A 17,984-nucleotide genomic window follows, 5' to 3' on the forward strand; every position below is an offset into this window, starting at 1 on the left:
ATCGATGCGTGCCGCTGTAGCTGAGTGAAATGAAGACCCCAAAATTCGAATGTGACAGCTGCCATAGAGATTGCGAGGGCGCTTAAAGGGCTAAGCGAGTTGATATATAAAACCCTCTGTCAGTGAGACAATTTTTGAGCTAGTAATTAATTTGGAACCTGTGTGCCTTCGGGCGTCGCGTGGCGTGCGTTAGTGGAGTGACAGGAGGTCGGAGCATTTACAGCGGATAAGAATATCCAGTGAGAATACTATGAAACTTCTGTCCCAGACAATTGCAAGCGTCGCTTGCTCGGTTAACGTAAGATCCGTGTTTTGGGGAGATTTATCATGCAAATTAAATTGATCGTATGTCTCCCACAACCAACACGATGATTGTACATCTCCCAAGCAGTTATCATGTACATAAAACGAAAGACGGTGACGAGGTAGAGCTCGTTGATAAACACAAGGGTGGCCATTGGCTGTTGAAGAGTTTAAGCGAAAAGAACACTTTAAGCTTGATAGATCCAGCAGAAAGACTGTATGCACACTCGAAGCAGCATGGATTCGATTATGAAGTTAACTTATCAAATGGTCGCGTCAACATTGATAGGGATAGTTACTTTAACAGTTTGAGCTACTTGTTTGCGTTGCCTTCTGGAGTAAATTGCTCAGTAAAGTCAAGTGATTTTTACAATCTTAGAGTGGTTGACTTGGAAACGGATAAGACACTGGCTACCTATTCGAAGCATAAGCACGGATTATCACTTCACAAGTACTCGACGTTGAAAATAAATCCTGATTTGTCAGATCACGATAAGTTGCTGCTTATTATGGTTTGTCTGCAGGTGAGTGAAGTAAACTGAGACATTCTACATTAATGCTTACAAAGATGAACAGATGAGCAGAATTGAAAGGCAACCAAAGTCAAATCATCATCATCACTTGAAGCAGCTATTGCCACTATCTTCATCTACTAGCTCACTGAGTTCCTTAACATCACTCAATAACTTTCTCCATTCTCATACGTCGAGTCCTTCTAGCTCACCTAAGCTACACAAAAACTCAATATGAAAAACATTCAAGAAAAACTTGATATACCCAACTGATGCTGATTTCAACTTACGATATAAACTCATGACATATGCAATTTGTAACAGAACTGTATAACTTATTTTGTAGCAAATATTTGAATAAAAATAGATGAAAAACAATTCAAACAATAGTTTCAAGTTCTTTAGCGTAATTGAGGGAGTGAGATATCATGTTATGAGAAGGAAGTGAGAACTTTTGCTTTTCAATGCCAGTTATGCTGTTTAGGTCTTTGAAGATGACGTGTTGGGTGGAAGGGGAAATGGTCCAACCTCTGGAAGTAGCGAATTGAGTTAGTTGAGCAGGGGAGTTGAAGAAGAGGAGAGTAGCAGCGTCATTGATTGGTAAAGAATCGTAAGCCTTCTCTTCACAGGAAGCGATTTCATTTCTAATAGTTTCCAAGAAGGCCAACCAAATCCAATGGCCAGCTAACTCAATTTCAGGCTTTGAATCCCAAACTTTGCTGTAAGAACCTTCCATGATCCATCTTTCTAATTTAATGGGAGTTTGAATGTGAAAGTTGGATAATAAGTGGATAGGGATAGACTCAAGGAGGGTGTGGAAGTCAGAGATTCTATTTTGAGTGAGATATATGAGTAATTGTAGGGCAATGATCTTTGGTTGATTGGTGGAGTCGTTTGTAAGTGACCAGAAAGGGTTCAATAGGTTTATATAGCGTTCGAAAGATTTCAAATCTTGTGAGGTGATTGAGTGGAGTGCACCAACTTCTAATATATCCCTAGAAACTTGTAAATCGACCATATCACTTCTAGTTGAGGGGATAAGTAGATTCGACTGTGACATTAGAAGTTTTGCTTCGTTTAAGCCCTCAACAACACGCTCTCCTTTTTCTATTCTCTGTTTTATTTCAAATAATTTTGACATGATGGTTGTGCTAGTCCAAGATTACGATTACGTATACCCAGCACTCAGACAGCCATCAACTAAATTATAATTTAATATAAAAAATGGATTTACGCAGCGCTATGACACATGCAGACGCCCAAAGATTAAAGAAGGGTGAAGTAAACCTTGGTACATCGATTATGGCAGTTGAATTTGAAGGTGGAGTTGTCATCGGTGCTGATTCAAGGACTACGATGGGCAGTTATATCGTGGGTTTTGATTGGTCAAACGTTATCCACGCCTTACGCCTCCTCTCTACAGGCTAACAGAGTCACCGATAAACTGACTCACATTCATGATCGCATTTATTGCTGTAGATCTGGTTCAGCTGCTGATACTCAAGCGGTGGCTGATATCGTTGCATATCACTTATCCATGTTCTCGGTTCAACAAGGTGAAAGACCAAATACACACACCGCTGCTGCATTATTCAATCAACTCTGTTACGGCAATAAGGATAGGTTATCTGCTGGTATCATTGTTGCTGGTTATGACAAGGAAAATGGCGGTAGCGTCTACAATATACCCCTCGGTGGTGGTATGTTTAAGCAACCATGGGCAATCGGTGGTAGTGGCTCTACTTACGTTTACGGTTATTGTGATGCAACCTACAAAGATGGAATGAACAAAGATGAAACTGTTCATTTCGTTAAGAACACTCTCGCTCTCGCCATGTCTAGAGATGGTAGCTCTGGTGGGACTATTAGAATGTGTGTCATTACTGATGATGGTGTACAACGCCTATTCGTACCTGGAAATGAATTACCTCAATTCTGGGAACCTCAAGTAAATGTAAACAAACCGGCTCATCAACTAGCCATGGAAGCTGAAGGTGATATTATGGTTCATTAAAATGGCTCAATTTATCTTTTTGTAAGAATACACGTAGTTTTTATATTAAGATTCTTTTAATACGCTTTTCAACCACGCTTTCTACCATTACATGCCTCATATATGCCTGCATACGCAGACAATTATCCTGCATCTACAAACAATGGCCCTGTTATTCTCACTATAGACGGTTTAAATGAGGAGTCTTGTGAAACTGAATATACCATGGAATTAGATGCTATGGATACCGAAACAGACTCATTAAACGTCGTTGACAACCAAATTGATGATATAATGGCTGTTGATGTACATACCGTGTGTTTGCCCATTTAATGTTCTGCACTTTGTAATTCTTCTTATTCCCTACAGGACACCTTCCCTTCAAGTGTACTCATCCTCGATACGAACATTCTGATATCCAATCTGGATTTCCTCAAATCTCTCCACTCTCTCCTTCGCTCAAACCTCTGTCCACCATTCGGTATCGTCGTACCTGATATCGTCATACGCGAACTCGACGCACAGAAAGATAGCAATCGTGGTATATCTCATTTATCACGCGCAGCACTAAGTTGGTGTCTTGATTGTGCTAAATCGAGCAATAGTCTGGTTAAATTTGAGAGAAGCAGTCTAATTGATGCTGTGGGTGAGGTACATTACAAAGCTAATAAAGATAACAATAATAAAAATAGGAGAATGATGTGAGCGTAAATTCACACTCTCGAACTTCTCTCACAAGTCCCCTCTCAACCTCCACAGGATAGAATCATCGGTTGTGCAGCTCATCTTCAATCTAAAATCGTTGTCTTGCTCTTTACGAATGATAAATCTCTGGCTATCAAAGCCGAGAGTGTTGGTGGGTAGGTTACCCTCCTTTAACCCTCTCACAACTCTCCCAGGCATTCAAACAATCTCGACTTCAGAAAGTGAAATTTCTCACCTACGTGAGATAGCAGGTGACAAGTCTTCTCAGGCGTCTAGATATTCAAGCTAACACTAGGTGCTAAATACTTAAAAAAGTAGACTAAACCGTTTATACAAGTCAAATACAAAGAAAAAAACAACAGTAACACGTGTATTATAAAAATAAGTAGATTATAAATTATAAACGTTGCGATTCTATATACGTCCCCACAGCGCGCACTTCATCACCGTTAGCCTTCTTCAAATGATTCCTTAGATCACTTTTCGCCGCCTGGGGGAGAAGGTTCTCAAGTCTATTCAAACTTGCTTTGAAAGCCGGGCTCATTTCTTCTGCAGGTTTCTTACTCGATTGTCTCACAGGTGCAGGTGTACTAGCTCGCAACTCGTATTTACTAGGCGGCTTGAGATTAGCCAATCCAGGAAATGGTTCTGGGTTGAGCACGTGAGTTAAATTAAAAATACTACTGTTGCGACTCTTGCTAGGTTTAGCACGTGGTCCAGTGGGTGCGCGCTCAAGGCCATCTAAATTTATATGTGATGTGGACGCTGCTGAGACGTGTCTAGGGGTTTTGTGTGAAGATCCACGAGCTGGTACTGTCACCTCCTTATTATCCTTCCCGCTTATAGTCGTAGGTGTTGATGTAGTTGTACTTGCTGTACTCGTGCTTACGCCAGTAGCCGGTGTATCCCGCTCCACCATCTCTTCGCTGCGATTAGGGCTCCGAGGGGGAGTCGTCCCGGGCGTTGTCGTGTAGAGTGGCGGTGATATGGATGAAATTGATGAAGGTAGGTCTGCATCTTTGCTAATAGGTGATGGATGTCCAATTTGCAGCTTCTTCGGTGGTGATTTTGCACTCGTCCGTCGACCAAGATTGGCAAAGAAACCAGCAGCACGACTAGCCTTAACGGTAGCTGTACTCCGTGGTGAGCTGATAGCGCTGCTAGTGCTACCAGTTTTTTTTACCATAGCCGCTGCGCCAGGATAAGGGAGATGCTCAGGTATTTTATCAGGCGGGCTATCGCCAGCAACAGCTTTAGTGAGATCGTGGGCAACATTAATATCACTGCCTGGACGAAGTGGGAAGGTTGAGTTAGTAGCAAAGGACGCAGAACTATGTTGGCGATCTTGAATGCTGGGACGTTCTTGGTGATAAGGGACGACTGGAGTGGACATGTAAGGACTATTAGAAGTTTGGGCATTACTTGAGTGTATACTTGGAGCATTTGATGGTGATTGAGTAGCTTGGCGGTTGATTTCGTCATTATTTTCCATAACATCTGTCTCGCCTGCGTCAGATTGAATACTCTGTTGACTTTTCTCGCGCTTATAGCGTTCACTATGAAATACGAGAGGTGGTGGGCTGTAGCTGCGTGGCCTGCCTTCACCACCGACGCAACGAAGCCAGACTTGCAAGCCGCTCGCAGCTCTAGCAAGAGCGTTAATAGCCTCTGCGGTGCGCATAACACGGTCAGATGTAGACGAGGCACCGTTATAGGTAGCCTTAGAAGAGAAAGCATTAGGAAGGGGCATATCACGGGTGATTGAAACAGGGTCACAGTTGTCTGTGGGTGAGGGGAGGTCGATAGTGCTGTCAGAAGAGCGAGAGGAGCGAGAGGAGTGAGAGTAGACTGAATGAGCGTCATTTAGAGCAGCAGTTGACATTTGGCTAATCGCACTGCCTCTTCTCTTAAGGAGAATATCTGAAGGGATATGACCAATGCTAGTGCCGTGACTGTCAAATGTGTTCAGAAATAGGATAATGGTGAAGAAGAAGCCACGCACTCAACATCCACGCCGTGATAACTGCCAACTTTTACAGGGCCTTGTTCACCACCGCTCGTGTACACATTCAAATGAGGATAATCACTGCTGTCCATACGCTCCATAACAGATATCTGTCTATTCGATTTGTCTACATCGTTCAATGTACCACCAGAACTGTATTTACTCGATGGAGAAGACGAAGAAGAGGCATCGCCCGTTTCAGCGATGTAAGCGTAGTAATCAAGTACGCTGGCATTTGTATAGCGCTTATCATTATCCCCGTTGAAATCTCTGTTTTCTGTATTTTCTGTCATGATGGTTTACGCAAGAGAAGGCCAGGCTAATCCTCAGCAAGTTACACAATTTGGTCCAGTTACAGGTACTTGGTGGACTTAAGCGGACGGTGCGAAATACTCCACCAGTGTATGTAAATCACTTGAATTAATTTTGTTTTAATTGAATTTACCTGATTAAATTTCAAAGACAATGCACCTCCACTTGGCTGTGTGGCTATGGGTGGCTTTGAATCTATGGATATACTTGAATAATTTCAAATCCACATCTATAAAGTATTTCCGCAAATTAATTGTAAAAACTTGTAAACACTTGCTTACTCACGCACGGATCACTATAAGCAGTAACACAAGGGTCATGTAATTGGGGTTTTATATCAAAATACAAATACTTTTCATTCATTATTTGTACTTATTCTTTACTACGCGTATCTCCGATGATCTGCACTCACTCTCATGACATCTCTCAATCTACCCCATAAATACGCGTATCTGCGTAGATTGCTTGATAGAGCCATTAAATACTATCGAGATCTAAGCACCTCCTCCAAATTACTCCTCTGTTTCGCTATTGGCGTACATCAGTTATTCGCTTTGGTTGTCTGGTACTACGGACCAAAGGAAATATTCGGATACATTGCAAATACCGCTCTCTCTCTTCAGCAACTCAGCTTCGGCTGGCTGATTCTCGTTATATCCCTCGTCATTGCCTCTTTCCCTCCCATGATTGGCTATGGCATGCTTATATCTGTATGTGGCTTCGTTTATGGTTTCCCCTTGGGTATTCTCCCTGCTGGAATCGGCTCACTTGTGTGTCTCACACGTCACCCACATTCCTCACCCACTTACTCCCCTAAAAACAGTCAGGCGCAAGCTCCGTCTTCTTAATTAGCAGACAACTCCAAAAGACCCGTCTTTTCGGGAGCAAGTTGAGAGCTCTCTCTGTCTCTACAAAGTTTCAGGCGATAAGCACCGCGATAACAGATCGCGGCATTGGTTTGGTCGTTCTCCTCAGACTCTGCCCTATTCCTCCCTGGGTATACAGCAATCTCGGCTTTAGTCTCCTTCCACCTGATAAACTCACCTTCACTCAGTTTTTCTTCGCTACCATTCTCAGTACACCACGCCTTTTCCTCCATGTCTTTATCGGTTCACGCGTATTTGCCCTTTCTGACCCAAATAATCAACTCGATAGCACCACCAAGATTCTCGATATTACTGGTATTGTCGCAGGTATGGTCCTCTCCACCCTGCTAGGATGGTATGTGTATAGGGTTACAATGCACAAAATCAGTCAAAGCGTCGATGAAGAGTATAACATTGATAATGAAAGTCTATTATCTGAATTGAGGTGAATATTAACGCATTCGCATTATTTTCTACTTGGATTCCTGATGTCTTTGTCTATGTCCTTATTTGTGATCTCTTTTTGCTTTCTTAAGCTTGATATTTGGTATTAAGTGTATATGACAAGTCAGCCTAATTGAACTCTCTCAAAGACTTGTTTTTATCCCGTCTGCTGATGTTTCCACCTCCGCGCAACAATTCTGGTAGGACTTTTCCGTGTTTGATCGTTTGTTGGACCTGTGTGGGGTGTTAAATAGAGTTTGCGAATAACTACACACCCACTATAGCCGGCACTTCACGTGCAGAAACCCTCCCGTAACAAATACTTGCACCAGTTGGGAAGTGAATGATTACGTTTCCAGCAAATTTGTGACCACCGACGTGACTTACTTTGAACAATCCAACCGTACTGCCTTCTTCAACATTCACATCTCTCAATCTCTCTGAAATTTCATTGACGTCTTTCGTAGTGTCGGTTTCTTCGGGGGATATTTTAATTTTAGGGGAGGTGTATGGCGTAGCAGACATTGAAAATCCCCCTTGAGGCAGTTGGACAGGTTTGTGATCGAGTGAGATTGAGTCTCCACGCTTATCTATACTCCAACCTTCAGCTTCAATGCACTTGATCATTTCACGTTCAATAATTGGAGCAGAGATTGCGCACTTCTTATCCCTAGATTTGTGTGAGCATATCAGAACAGTTGCAATGTATGGAAGTGGGTAAGTGCGTATAGACTTTTCAGAAGCGACGAGGTGATTTACTGCAAGATGAGATTTGAAAAAGTCCTCGGCGGTTTCTCTATTGACGCAGATATTCTCAGCAAGTACGTAGTCAGGGAAAACAAGAGCACTTTCTCTGTCTTTCTTTGTAGAGGGTGAAATATGTGAACCGTTTAAAATCTGAATTGTACCATTACCGTCAGTGCGTGTATCAAATACACCTTCACATTTGCTAGTATTGTTGGTAGATTGCTGAACCTTCTGGGTCTGCTGAGCTGTTCTCTTTGCGATGATACGCTGCATCAAGCCCGGGTCATCCTTGAGTTTGAAGGTATCTTGAGTACGATCAAGCATACCAGCGAGTGTGAGCTCATTATCAGTTATATCATGCTCCCAATCAGTTTTACCTGTCGAAATAACGACTTGCTTTGAAAATGGTTTGTAAGATCCAAGCATATTAGACGTGAGATCGACTGAAGCATGTTATTAGACCTATGCGCTCCCCAATAGCACTCCACAAACCATCAAAATTCTTGGGTAAATCCTCAAAGTCACCGATTTGATCGCATGGAGCTGTACAGCTATGGCAATCAACATCTGATACGGGTACATGAACCGTTGAAAGTGAATTAGCATTATTGTCCGCTGGTTTATTCGTTGGCTTATTAACGCCACCCATTCCAGAAATTGTCCTCTTTAAGAAAGCTGACATGATTGTGTGTTGGTGGTTGAACTTTTACAGTCTACAAGCCATTTTCAAGGGGAGGCTTGTCCATTTCAAGCTTAAAATGGATTTTAATAGGAATAAGCAAATTAGAGACTCTTTCGCTCCTGCGCCTTCACCTACACCAAGTTACCCTCAAACTTCTTCTGCCGATTCTCCGCGCAAAACTAGCACTCTAAAACTTGTACTCTACAGCTTGCCTTCTTTGCAGCCAACAGAGCTACCAAACTCAAGCCGTACCCAGGTTTGTAAATCAGCTGCCATTCCCTATAGAGACTTGAGAGTGTTGGATAACCCAATCACCGATGACGAGCCTTCTATTCTCATTAGGGATAGCTGTATCGTGTATACTGGTGAAGGTATCAGAGGTATCGTTCGATCTGATCGTTTACTCATCATTAGAGGTGAAAATGATGTCGGTATTGGTCATAATCCGGTCCGTGCCGAGTGTTTCACCCTTTCTTCACTCACAAATTAAAAATTGCAGGCAACAATCGATATAATTCATACCATCCTTATCAGTCTTGAGAATAGACTGTCTACAAATGATTTCACTAAACGCACTTATCCATTCGAGTTCAAGTATGTCTTTCTTTTCAACTCACTTTGATGGACTAACAAGGAAATTAAAGCGCTTTAGAGGCACTCCTTATGCACTCATTCAGTCTTTTGGAAAAGCGCGTCGCTAGTCTCACCCTTTCAACTGATACTCTTCTCGAAACACTACGAACAAAAGGTATCGAGCATGATCAATTGCTAGATATGCTCGATCTTTCCACCGCGGTTGACAAAGCTAACAGAAAGGTACGTGGAATGCACAAGGCGATTGAAGAAGTATTACGTGAAGAGGAAGATATGGCTGCAATGTACTTGACAGCTAAACATTTTGGAAAACCACGTAATGAAGGTGAGGATGATGAAGTGGAATTATTATTAGAAGCATATCTCAAGCAATCATCAACACTTTGCTCAGCTGTATCTGCATTAACAACTCGCTTGCAATCAACAAGTCGTCATGTTGATTTGGTTATGGCTGCAACAAGAAATCGACTACTTCACCTAGAAATTCAACTTGCAGTAGTCACAGCAGCTTTAGGATTAGGATCATTCTTTACAGGAATATTTGGAATGAACTTAATGAACCATTTCGAAGAGCATTGGAGTGCTTTTTACATATTCACGGCATTTCTCGCGGTAATAGTAACATCAACAATGAAATATGGTATAAACATATTAAACCATACGCGCTGGTCAAGAATCCAAGCTTCAAAGACAGAAAATGGTCAAGACAGCGGCTATCTCAATGATCTCGTCAGAAGGAACTTTGTCAGCAATCAAAAGCACGTAAGATTAGAGAATGATAGTGATGTAGAGGAAAGTGTATAATATAAATTAATTTTATGAAATTGAAATAACAATGGATTCTTAATTACATCTAGCTCGTACTCTTTGACTCAGACAACCAACAAAGGCTTAAATTCCAATGAATTGAGTATGATACGCAATGAAAATCCACGCGTATACGATTTCGTGAAACCCCTTGGCGAAGGATCATTTGCTGAGGTTTACCTCGTTGGATGGAGATCGCCCAAACTCAGGCTAAAAACGGGCGAAGCGGCTCCAATTTCCCAAATGCAAATGTGAGTGTAGCTGATATTAGTGTTTAGCGTACAATTGAATCCATGAAAGCAACAACAACCGCCCAGAATACTCGTCGAAGCACCTCGTCGCAATCAAGCGCATGAAAAAGTCATTTAAAGACTGGAACGAATGCGAGAAGCTTAAAGAGTTGAAGGTGGTTAGAATGCTTGTATATACGCCCATGCTCACCCTACTTACAGTCTTTACTCGCTATCCCTCAACACCCAAACCTTATCCCTCTATATGACGCCTTCTTACATCCATCCACAAAGGAGCTCTACTTTGTCTTCGAATCCATGGAAGGTAATCTATATCAACTCACAAAGTCGAGACGTGGAAGACCACTTGCTCAAGGTCTTGTTGCTTCTCTTTTCCGCCAAACTATCGCCGGTTTAGCCCATATACACAGCTCGGGCTATTTCCATAGAGATATGAAGCCCGAAAACCTTCTTATTACCACTACTGGTTTGACAGATTACCCTTCGCTGTCAAATAGCGTCGAGAGAGACGTAACCGTCATCGTTAAGCTTGCTGATTTTGGTTTAGCTAGGGAGTCTAACAGCAAGCCTCCCTACACTGAGTATGTTAGTACTCGTTGGTACAGAGCTCCTGAAGTTCTTCTTCGTTCAAAAGGCTACGGTGCTCCTGTTGATCTTTGGGCTTTAGGTACTATTTTAGCTGAAATTGTTAACCTAAAACCCCTTTTTCCCGGTCAGAGTGAGATCGATCAGATTTACAAAATCTGTCATATCCTAGGAAGCCCTGCGCCTCATACCATAGCCCATCCCAACACCAACCAACCAATTGGGGGTGGCGATTGGCAGCAGGGTTTGAAGTTGGCTTCGTCAATTGGTTTCCAATTTCCTAAGGTTTGTGCGCGTCTTTTAAACACACGTTACTAACACCGATCCCAGTTACCCGTTCAGCCACTCGATAATTACTTTGATACACAAAGAGTCCCTCACCAATTCATCATACTCATCCAAGACCTTCTGCGTTTTGATCCAAAGAATAGAATAGACAGTATGGGCTGCTTCGAGTCGGCCTATTACAATGAAGTATGCAATAGAGTCGATGCTACCCATCCGCAGTATATTAGACACCAACACCAACGGAAAGCACCTCCGCCACTTCTTATTCAACACCAACCTTACATCCCACAACCCAGCAATTTACCGCCTTTGTCTGCTGAGCTAACAATTGCATCACCCTCATATAGCCATAGCAGTGCAGCTACTTCGAATCATGGAAAATCTTCATTTTGCTCAGATCCCTCACACAAGAGATACGACTCGTTTGCGAGCTCATCAACCAACAACAGTAATCAATTACATGTCAATAATAGCAAATACAGCTTGGATGAGGAACCAAGCTACGATACGAACTCATCTAATGCAACTACACGTGAAAATGCCTTACCTAATTCAATATCAGCTGCTAGTTTGGATAGCACCCTTAATTTGAATAATGAATCGAGGTCACAAGCGCATGGCAAGTCATCCTCGTTTGAAAGTGTGCAGTCTAGTACATATCCCAGTATGCACCAGAAACCTAACAAAGCATCAAGATGGCTTGGTATTTTCCCTGGCAGCCATGGTGATTCGAGCAGTACACAACAAGTAGCAGATCTACTTAACCCCAAAGACGCCAAGAAGGCAGCCAAGGAAGCGGAGAAGAAAAAACGCGAGGAGATGCACAGTATCCACCGTGAGCGAGCACGCGCCGTTCTCACCAAACAGAAGACGAATGGGAAAGATGTTATTAACGACACTCTCACGAATGTACATCCGCAGCAAGCTTCACAATCTTCGTCTGCATCTCAGTCGAGAAGGCCGTCCTATATGACAACGAACATAACAAATTCAACAAACACGATGCACACTAAACAAAACCACAACACTCACAACCAGAATGTCAACATGCATTTACCAAGATCACCCAAGCATCTTGATCGATTGTCTTCACCCTTGTCACCACCCATGCCCTTACCCACGTCACGCTCACGCAGTGGCAGCAGATCACATTCAGAGACTGGGTTCAAAATTTCGGAAGACCTCACATTGGCACGGAGCAAAGCGAGGCGGCGAAATGTGGATGACGATCACTCAATGTCATCTTACTCGTCGCTTCACCTCGATGCTGACCAGAGAAGCTCGCTTAGTCTCAGTAGACTATCATTTGCCACGGAACACAGCGACCCCGGACCAAATGCTACGCAGAGTGGCTTACGGCGCCAGCCGTCGCAGCTGTCAGCACGGACGACACAATCTTCGCCACACCTCTCGCACCATCTTTACTCTCCACAACAATCACAATCACAATCATCGCAGGCAAACGATTTAGCTGAAAGAATAGACAAAACTGACTTGAATATTTCCCACTCTCATTCTATACCTGATCAACACATCAATCCAATCTTCAAGCTACCGCCGTTCTCTCATATCTCTGAACAGGCGGACAAGGGCAGGGAAGACGTCGGGTAGCTGTGGTTTTATACCCAATCTTTTGATTTTTGCTCACATGCGCTTATTTGCGATTATACACGACATTCGTTCTGTTCTTTTTTTAGTTTATGAATTATTTACTTTTCTCGGTAATTTTCATCATGATCTGTGACAGGTGACAGGTGTCAGCTACGCGTATTTGAAGGGAGTAACGAGATTAAAGAGAGCGGATAGAATATATATGTTTCAGTTGTTTGTGGTGTGTGTGGTGGCTTTAAGCAGGGTACCCTCAGGGAAATAGCGCGCTCGGATACATTCGCCGCTGCACATAATCGCAAGATATCTCTCAAATAAGATCATCCACGAATTATAAATCAAATCACCACAGCACATTTCAATACAATCGTTTGAAATCCTCTTTATACACGACACCTCTGAATATGAAATCAAGTGTCATCTTAGCTGCAGCGGCAGCAGCAACATTCACTTCAGCATTTCCTACCAAGCAGAATAGGTCATCGAGCCATTCAACCGAGGATTGCCCTAATGGCTATGCTGTGCGTCCAGAATGGAGCCAGATGTCTAAGCAGCACAGGAAAGAATACATATCCGCCCTTCAATGCATGATGCAAAAGCCTAGCACGGTGGAAGAAACCAACGTCAGCTCGCACTACGCGGATATTAACTACACGCACCAATTCCCAGGCCAGGCTATACACTTTGTTGCGCAGTTCCTTCCTTGGCACAGGCACTACGTCTATACCTACCACCAGGAGCTCAAAGAGTGTGGATATACGGGTGAGATGCCATTTTGGGCGTGGGATTGGAATGCCGATGATGTCTTCAATTCCAGTGTCTTTGATGCTGATCCGGAATGCGGTCTCGGCACGAATGGTACTTTAGCAGAGGAAGGACCATTGAGTGGGTGTAGCTTGTCTGCTGGTATGCCCTTCTAACATTTTTACACAGACGCTTTTGCTGTCACTAACGGTGGCCTCGCTAACCACACCATTGAGTTTCCTTACAATCATGTCTTCCAGCGCAACCTCCAGACCCTCCCTAAAGGTGCTCCTCAGCCACTTGACCGCTTTATTCAGCCTGCGGAGGTAGAGAAGGCGCTCTCCTTTGATGTCTACGAATATTTTCATAGATACGTTGAGGGCGCACCTCCTCAGGAACCTCTCAAAGACATCCCAGGCATGGAAGGCGAGATGGGATTTGCCGGCATGCATGGTGGTATTCATCGCATGATTGGTGGTGACATGGGTGGCATACTCGCTCACATCGAATCTCCAGACTGGTGCCCATCATTCACAGCAACCGAGAGCTCCAATGATGGTGCCAACAGTAGTCCACAAGATCCTCTTTTCTTCTTGCACCACGCTAACGTCGACAGGGTCTGGGCTCAGTGGCAGGACCAGAGCCTCGAAGACAACATGTACGCATTCGGTGGCTGGACATACCACAACTATACCACAGAGAGCGGTGTCGGCAAGGCTACTCTCAACGACACCATGAGATTTGGCTACCTCACCGATCCTGTACCCGTACACCATGCGATGGACTATAGGAAGGCATACTGCTATGTGTACGCAGACAAGGACTACAGGGAGGCGTGAATGAGTTGTTTTAGCTGGCTTCATTTTTAGCGGGACGCTTCTTTAGATTTCATTAGTAGAAAATTTTCATTGGCTGTTTCATACGCGACCACACTTCATTCGGAGAGGTGTCTAGTTTTTTAATCCCCAATCACTACGAACACTTCTATTACTTTCCAATATATAAACTCAATCTTTTACTCAAATGTACAATTATTACTTTGTCTCACCTTCTTTGTTTAACCCTGATTTGAGTCTGCGTTTCCAAATGAATGAAATAGCGAGTGGAAAAAATCAATGAGCCCTGCTGATGATTTTGATAGCATCTGAATAGGTACAAACCAATGATTCTCTCGTTGCGATACCTAAAAAGCCAAACAACCTGTGAAGCGGCTGTACACCACTGATGACGTCAGGGTTAGTTTGAGAGATATCATAGCACTTTGAATACTCAGTCTAGCAATTGAGGTGGAGCATAGTAGTTTGAAACTTTGAATGTAATTTATTCCGCTCAGCTCACCCTGCAAAAAGCCAATTTAGTAGAAGATGAGCTCATACAAGTTTTAAACTGACCAATTTAAACTATTTATCCAGGTAATTATGCTCTTGAAATCTCAAGAGCTCTAAAACTGACCTAAACACCTTCATTTGCCCAAAATCCGCCAAATCGGAATTCTCCTCTACCACCTATTTCATCTCAGATGGTGATTTACGACTTTTGTTAATCTCTAAAGAAAGAGCTTGATAGGTAGCTCTGGGTAAGAGAAATATGATAATGCCAGATTTGGATCCCTGGTGCTCAAATTGAGCGCCCAGCATGCTGGCCGGAAGCAATGACTCGAAATTGCTCTAGAGCACGCTGTAGGATTGGGTTGGATAAACTTATGCGCTTAGTCAATGGAAAAAATTCCTACTTATATAGACCGCAAGTGCTCAAATGTATCAAGTATTCGGCCCTGTAAACGCAAAAAAAAAAAAAAAAGTTCTACGTTGCGTGGTCTCTACAGGACTCAAACCCGGCACCAGGAAAGAATATTGCCATTTTGCCTCACTTCAAACTCATCAGAAGCGATTAGGCAAAGGAAAGAGGGGGTTAACCAAACTCTGAAACCGTGGGTTTAGGTCGACCAAATGCATTTTAAAGATTAAGATAATGGGGATGAAGGGATGTTTGAATGTGCGTTGGAAATTTAGAGACCGGTATAATAGAACTTTATGTTTTTGTGTTCCAAATTAGTCTACCTAAGACACACCAAACTAGTTTTACCATTGCAGAGCGCTACACTGCTCCAGACAATTATTTAGTCTTAGACAAGAAGGTATCATTGACTATTTTCATATTTACTCAACTAAACTCATATGCAGCAAAAGCCAAAGTTCCTGTCATCAGGCCGAGCAGAAGTAGCATTATTCGAGGTTTGCGAGTTGATGCATTGGAATCATCATCGGAATCATTATTCTCTTGGTTATTACTAAGTGTTCCGTTCTCTTGAAAATAGCCTGTCATATTGTGTTCTTGCAGGAACTGATCTAGATCAGGTTAATTGTCGAACCTTTTTTCCGTCGGTCATTTAGAGATATTCAAGATCGAGCATAATCACCTAGTATACACTGGATGACCAAAATCAGTAGTTATGTTCTGTGCGGTATCACATCCTACTATTTTAAGGATTACACGAGGTCGCCAAATAGTCGCTTTGCTGTATCAAAGGTCTGAAGTATTCAAATAAACATTTTTCGTTAGCTAGATTTGTATATTGGATCAATTGAACGGTTTAATGAGGTTTGTGACTTAATGGTTTCAAATACTCCAAACGGTATGTAAGTCTCAGTGGATTCAAACTCGTGTCTTACCTGGATCGTATTGGGAGCTTTATTTTTTGATATATCAAATGATTTAATGCTGTTGAAAGCCAAAGATTTCAATCTAGATAGCGTTCCTGGAAGGCTTGAGAGCTCCACTCATTCACATTGTGCCAAGAATGCCGAAATCGGCACAAATACCTTAAAAGAGATGTTAGACACTGCTTTTCAGCTTGTTAAACAACTAATACATTTAACAAACTCGTTCAGATTTGACGAAGGACTTACACAGGCTCGCACACATGAAGTTGGATTTGTGGGAGTGTGTGAGGAGGTGGAAAAATGGCTCATAATTTTATCAAAAAATTGTCTCAAAACTAAAGTTACCCACCACCTGACCTCAATTAACAAACGTCATCACGGACTCAATTGGTCGATTTTTTAACTGACTCGAGCTTTAAAGGTTGTGAATGCAATCCTTGCATCTATCTCATAGCTAAGGGAATCTCTCTATATCAGGATTACATCGTTCTGCCATCTCAATGTATCTTTCCTGTTGACCACCGCCACGGAGCGTCAAAGCACGCCAAAATCGCTTGATATAATGCTAGAAGTTATAGATGGTTTCTCTTAAGCTCCTACAAGCTTGTTAGGAAGCTATGACGACGTACAGCCAAAAAAACATGTTGAGCGTCTTCTTATTCGCGGCAGTCTTTCACACAATCACGTTGCTTTTATGCTATTACAAATGGTTTTCAGTGGAAAATGGTCAATCAGAGCTAAACTAGTCGACAGCATAGTTAGGAAGTACGTGAGGGAAGATGAAGATAATAGGGAGGACAAAGAGTACTATATTCGTAACTTCTTTCTTCATTGCCCGTTATGCCTTCTCAGTTATAGTCATTTACTTTAAAAAGAATATCCTTTCCTTCGATTTGAAAACTTATGGGGACGTGAAGATAAGACATTTAATAGGAGGTTTCGCTTTTGTTGGAGCATTATATCGCATCGTGAAGAATCGGACTAGGAAAAATGACCAACAGCTACCCATGATACACCTTTAAAAGATCGACGACTCACATCAACAGCCTGAAACTTGTCTTTCTGCGCGGCGCTACAGCATTTGAAACATTCTGCTAGACATATTGAAGGTACGATATAAGGCTCAAGTGTTATGAAAGCGCTTCGATAGCCAAGACAATAGGAATACACGGGATTGCGATAACATAATAAATATTTCAAGTAAGAAAATCAGAACAAATTTAAAAATATTCAAACTTCTTCACCTTCAAGCACCTGTTCTACGTGCTTACACTATTAATACGCTATCGAAAGGGTGAAATGTGTACAAAAGGCATATTACTTTTTTTTCAATCTGTGAAATGCGTACTGTTTGCTTAAACATAGAAAATGACTAATAATGCATCTTGTCAGCCAGTCCGAATCTGTGCTGACGATTGCTGTTATTTTTGAGAGAACCAAAGTGGCATATAAAAATGCAAAAATGTTGCAAGTTAGATAGATAGATAGATAGAAATCATAATATATAGTCAAAAGCGTTAAAACGATTGATTATCTTCGCCTATCTATACTTCTTGTGCATTGAAAGCTGAAGATTGTAGTGACTCAAAGGGAAGCGGTTCTTGGCACGAGTGCCGTAAATTGGGAGGCAGCTACGTGGAGCTACTGGAGGCGCGTGTGTGGATACTGAGCTGGTTTTTGAAGAATTCGTAGAGAGTTTTATTTTTTGTCAAGGACTTATTTCATCAAATATTGACCTGTCTATGTTGTTTGCAATTGAACGATCGCCTAAAGAACCACCTGACTGTCGCTATGAATAAAGACTACTGGCTGTGAAGGAAGCAAAATATGTGGCAAAACCGTAAATATGTGCTTAAACTATGCCTCATTTGATAT

The 17,984-nt window shown here is 42.4% G+C and overlaps 9 protein-coding genes across 9 annotated transcripts; 6 read left to right on the top strand and 3 right to left on the bottom strand.

The window, feature by feature from the left end:
* Window positions 1-368: 368 nt before the first annotated feature.
* Window positions 369-883, top strand: J056_000770 (uncharacterized protein; the record flags this gene model as incomplete). The annotated part of the gene is made up of 2 exons (XM_009270398.1): window positions 369-827; window positions 872-883. The coding sequence occupies 2 exons, from the start codon at window positions 369-371 to the stop codon at window positions 881-883; spliced, it is 471 nt and encodes a 156-aa protein (XP_009268673.1).
* A 311-nt stretch (window positions 884-1,194) lies between these two features.
* On the bottom strand, window positions 1,195-1,956 carry J056_000771 (26S proteasome non-ATPase regulatory subunit 8; the record flags this gene model as incomplete). Its single annotated transcript, XM_009270399.1, has 1 exon — window positions 1,195-1,956. The coding sequence occupies one exon, from the start codon at window positions 1,954-1,956 to the stop codon at window positions 1,195-1,197; it is 762 nt and encodes a 253-aa protein (XP_009268674.1).
* An 83-nt stretch (window positions 1,957-2,039) lies between these two features.
* Window positions 2,040-2,829, top strand: J056_000772 (Proteasome subunit beta type-6; the record flags this gene model as incomplete). The annotated part of the gene is made up of 2 exons (XM_009270400.1): window positions 2,040-2,186; window positions 2,239-2,829. The coding sequence occupies 2 exons, from the start codon at window positions 2,040-2,042 to the stop codon at window positions 2,827-2,829; spliced, it is 738 nt and encodes a 245-aa protein (XP_009268675.1).
* Window positions 2,830-2,931: 102 nt separating this feature from the next.
* On the top strand, window positions 2,932-3,802 carry J056_000773 (Transcriptional protein swt1; the record flags this gene model as incomplete). Its single annotated transcript, XM_009270401.1, has 5 exons — window positions 2,932-3,123; window positions 3,178-3,450; window positions 3,501-3,509; window positions 3,568-3,664; window positions 3,708-3,802. The coding sequence occupies 5 exons, from the start codon at window positions 2,932-2,934 to the stop codon at window positions 3,800-3,802; spliced, it is 666 nt and encodes a 221-aa protein (XP_009268676.1).
* Window positions 3,803-3,910: 108 nt separating this feature from the next.
* J056_000774 (uncharacterized protein) lies at window positions 3,911-5,811 on the bottom strand (the record flags this gene model as incomplete). Its single annotated transcript, XM_009270402.1, has 2 exons — window positions 3,911-5,465; window positions 5,516-5,811. The coding sequence occupies 2 exons, from the start codon at window positions 5,809-5,811 to the stop codon at window positions 3,911-3,913; spliced, it is 1,851 nt and encodes a 616-aa protein (XP_009268677.1).
* A 435-nt stretch (window positions 5,812-6,246) lies between these two features.
* On the top strand, window positions 6,247-7,145 carry J056_000775 (golgi family apparatus membrane protein TVP38; the record flags this gene model as incomplete). Its single annotated transcript, XM_009270403.1, has 2 exons — window positions 6,247-6,600; window positions 6,654-7,145. The coding sequence occupies 2 exons, from the start codon at window positions 6,247-6,249 to the stop codon at window positions 7,143-7,145; spliced, it is 846 nt and encodes a 281-aa protein (XP_009268678.1).
* Window positions 7,146-7,269: 124 nt separating this feature from the next.
* On the bottom strand, window positions 7,270-8,569 carry J056_000776 (Altered inheritance of mitochondria protein 32; the record flags this gene model as incomplete). Its single annotated transcript, XM_009270404.1, has 3 exons — window positions 7,270-7,374; window positions 7,420-8,330; window positions 8,380-8,569. 3 exons carry the CDS (start codon window positions 8,567-8,569, stop codon window positions 7,270-7,272), a joined length of 1,206 nt encoding a protein of 401 aa, XP_009268679.1.
* Window positions 8,570-8,645: 76 nt separating this feature from the next.
* On the top strand, window positions 8,646-12,705 carry J056_000777 (putative serine/threonine-protein kinase; the record flags this gene model as incomplete). Its single annotated transcript, XM_009270405.1, has 6 exons — window positions 8,646-9,017; window positions 9,069-9,163; window positions 9,214-9,959; window positions 10,288-10,376; window positions 10,423-11,091; window positions 11,137-12,705. The coding sequence occupies 6 exons, from the start codon at window positions 8,646-8,648 to the stop codon at window positions 12,703-12,705; spliced, it is 3,540 nt and encodes a 1,179-aa protein (XP_009268680.1).
* Window positions 12,706-13,106: 401 nt separating this feature from the next.
* J056_000778 (Tyrosinase) lies at window positions 13,107-14,285 on the top strand (the record flags this gene model as incomplete). Its single annotated transcript, XM_009270406.1, has 2 exons — window positions 13,107-13,587; window positions 13,636-14,285. The coding sequence occupies 2 exons, from the start codon at window positions 13,107-13,109 to the stop codon at window positions 14,283-14,285; spliced, it is 1,131 nt and encodes a 376-aa protein (XP_009268681.1).
* Window positions 14,286-17,984: the final 3,699 nt, after the last annotated feature.

This window comes from Wallemia ichthyophaga, assembly GCF_000400465.1.
Source record: "Wallemia ichthyophaga EXF-994 unplaced genomic scaffold scaffold11, whole genome shotgun sequence".
NCBI classification, from domain to species: domain Eukaryota; kingdom Fungi; phylum Basidiomycota; class Wallemiomycetes; order Wallemiales; family Wallemiaceae; genus Wallemia; species Wallemia ichthyophaga.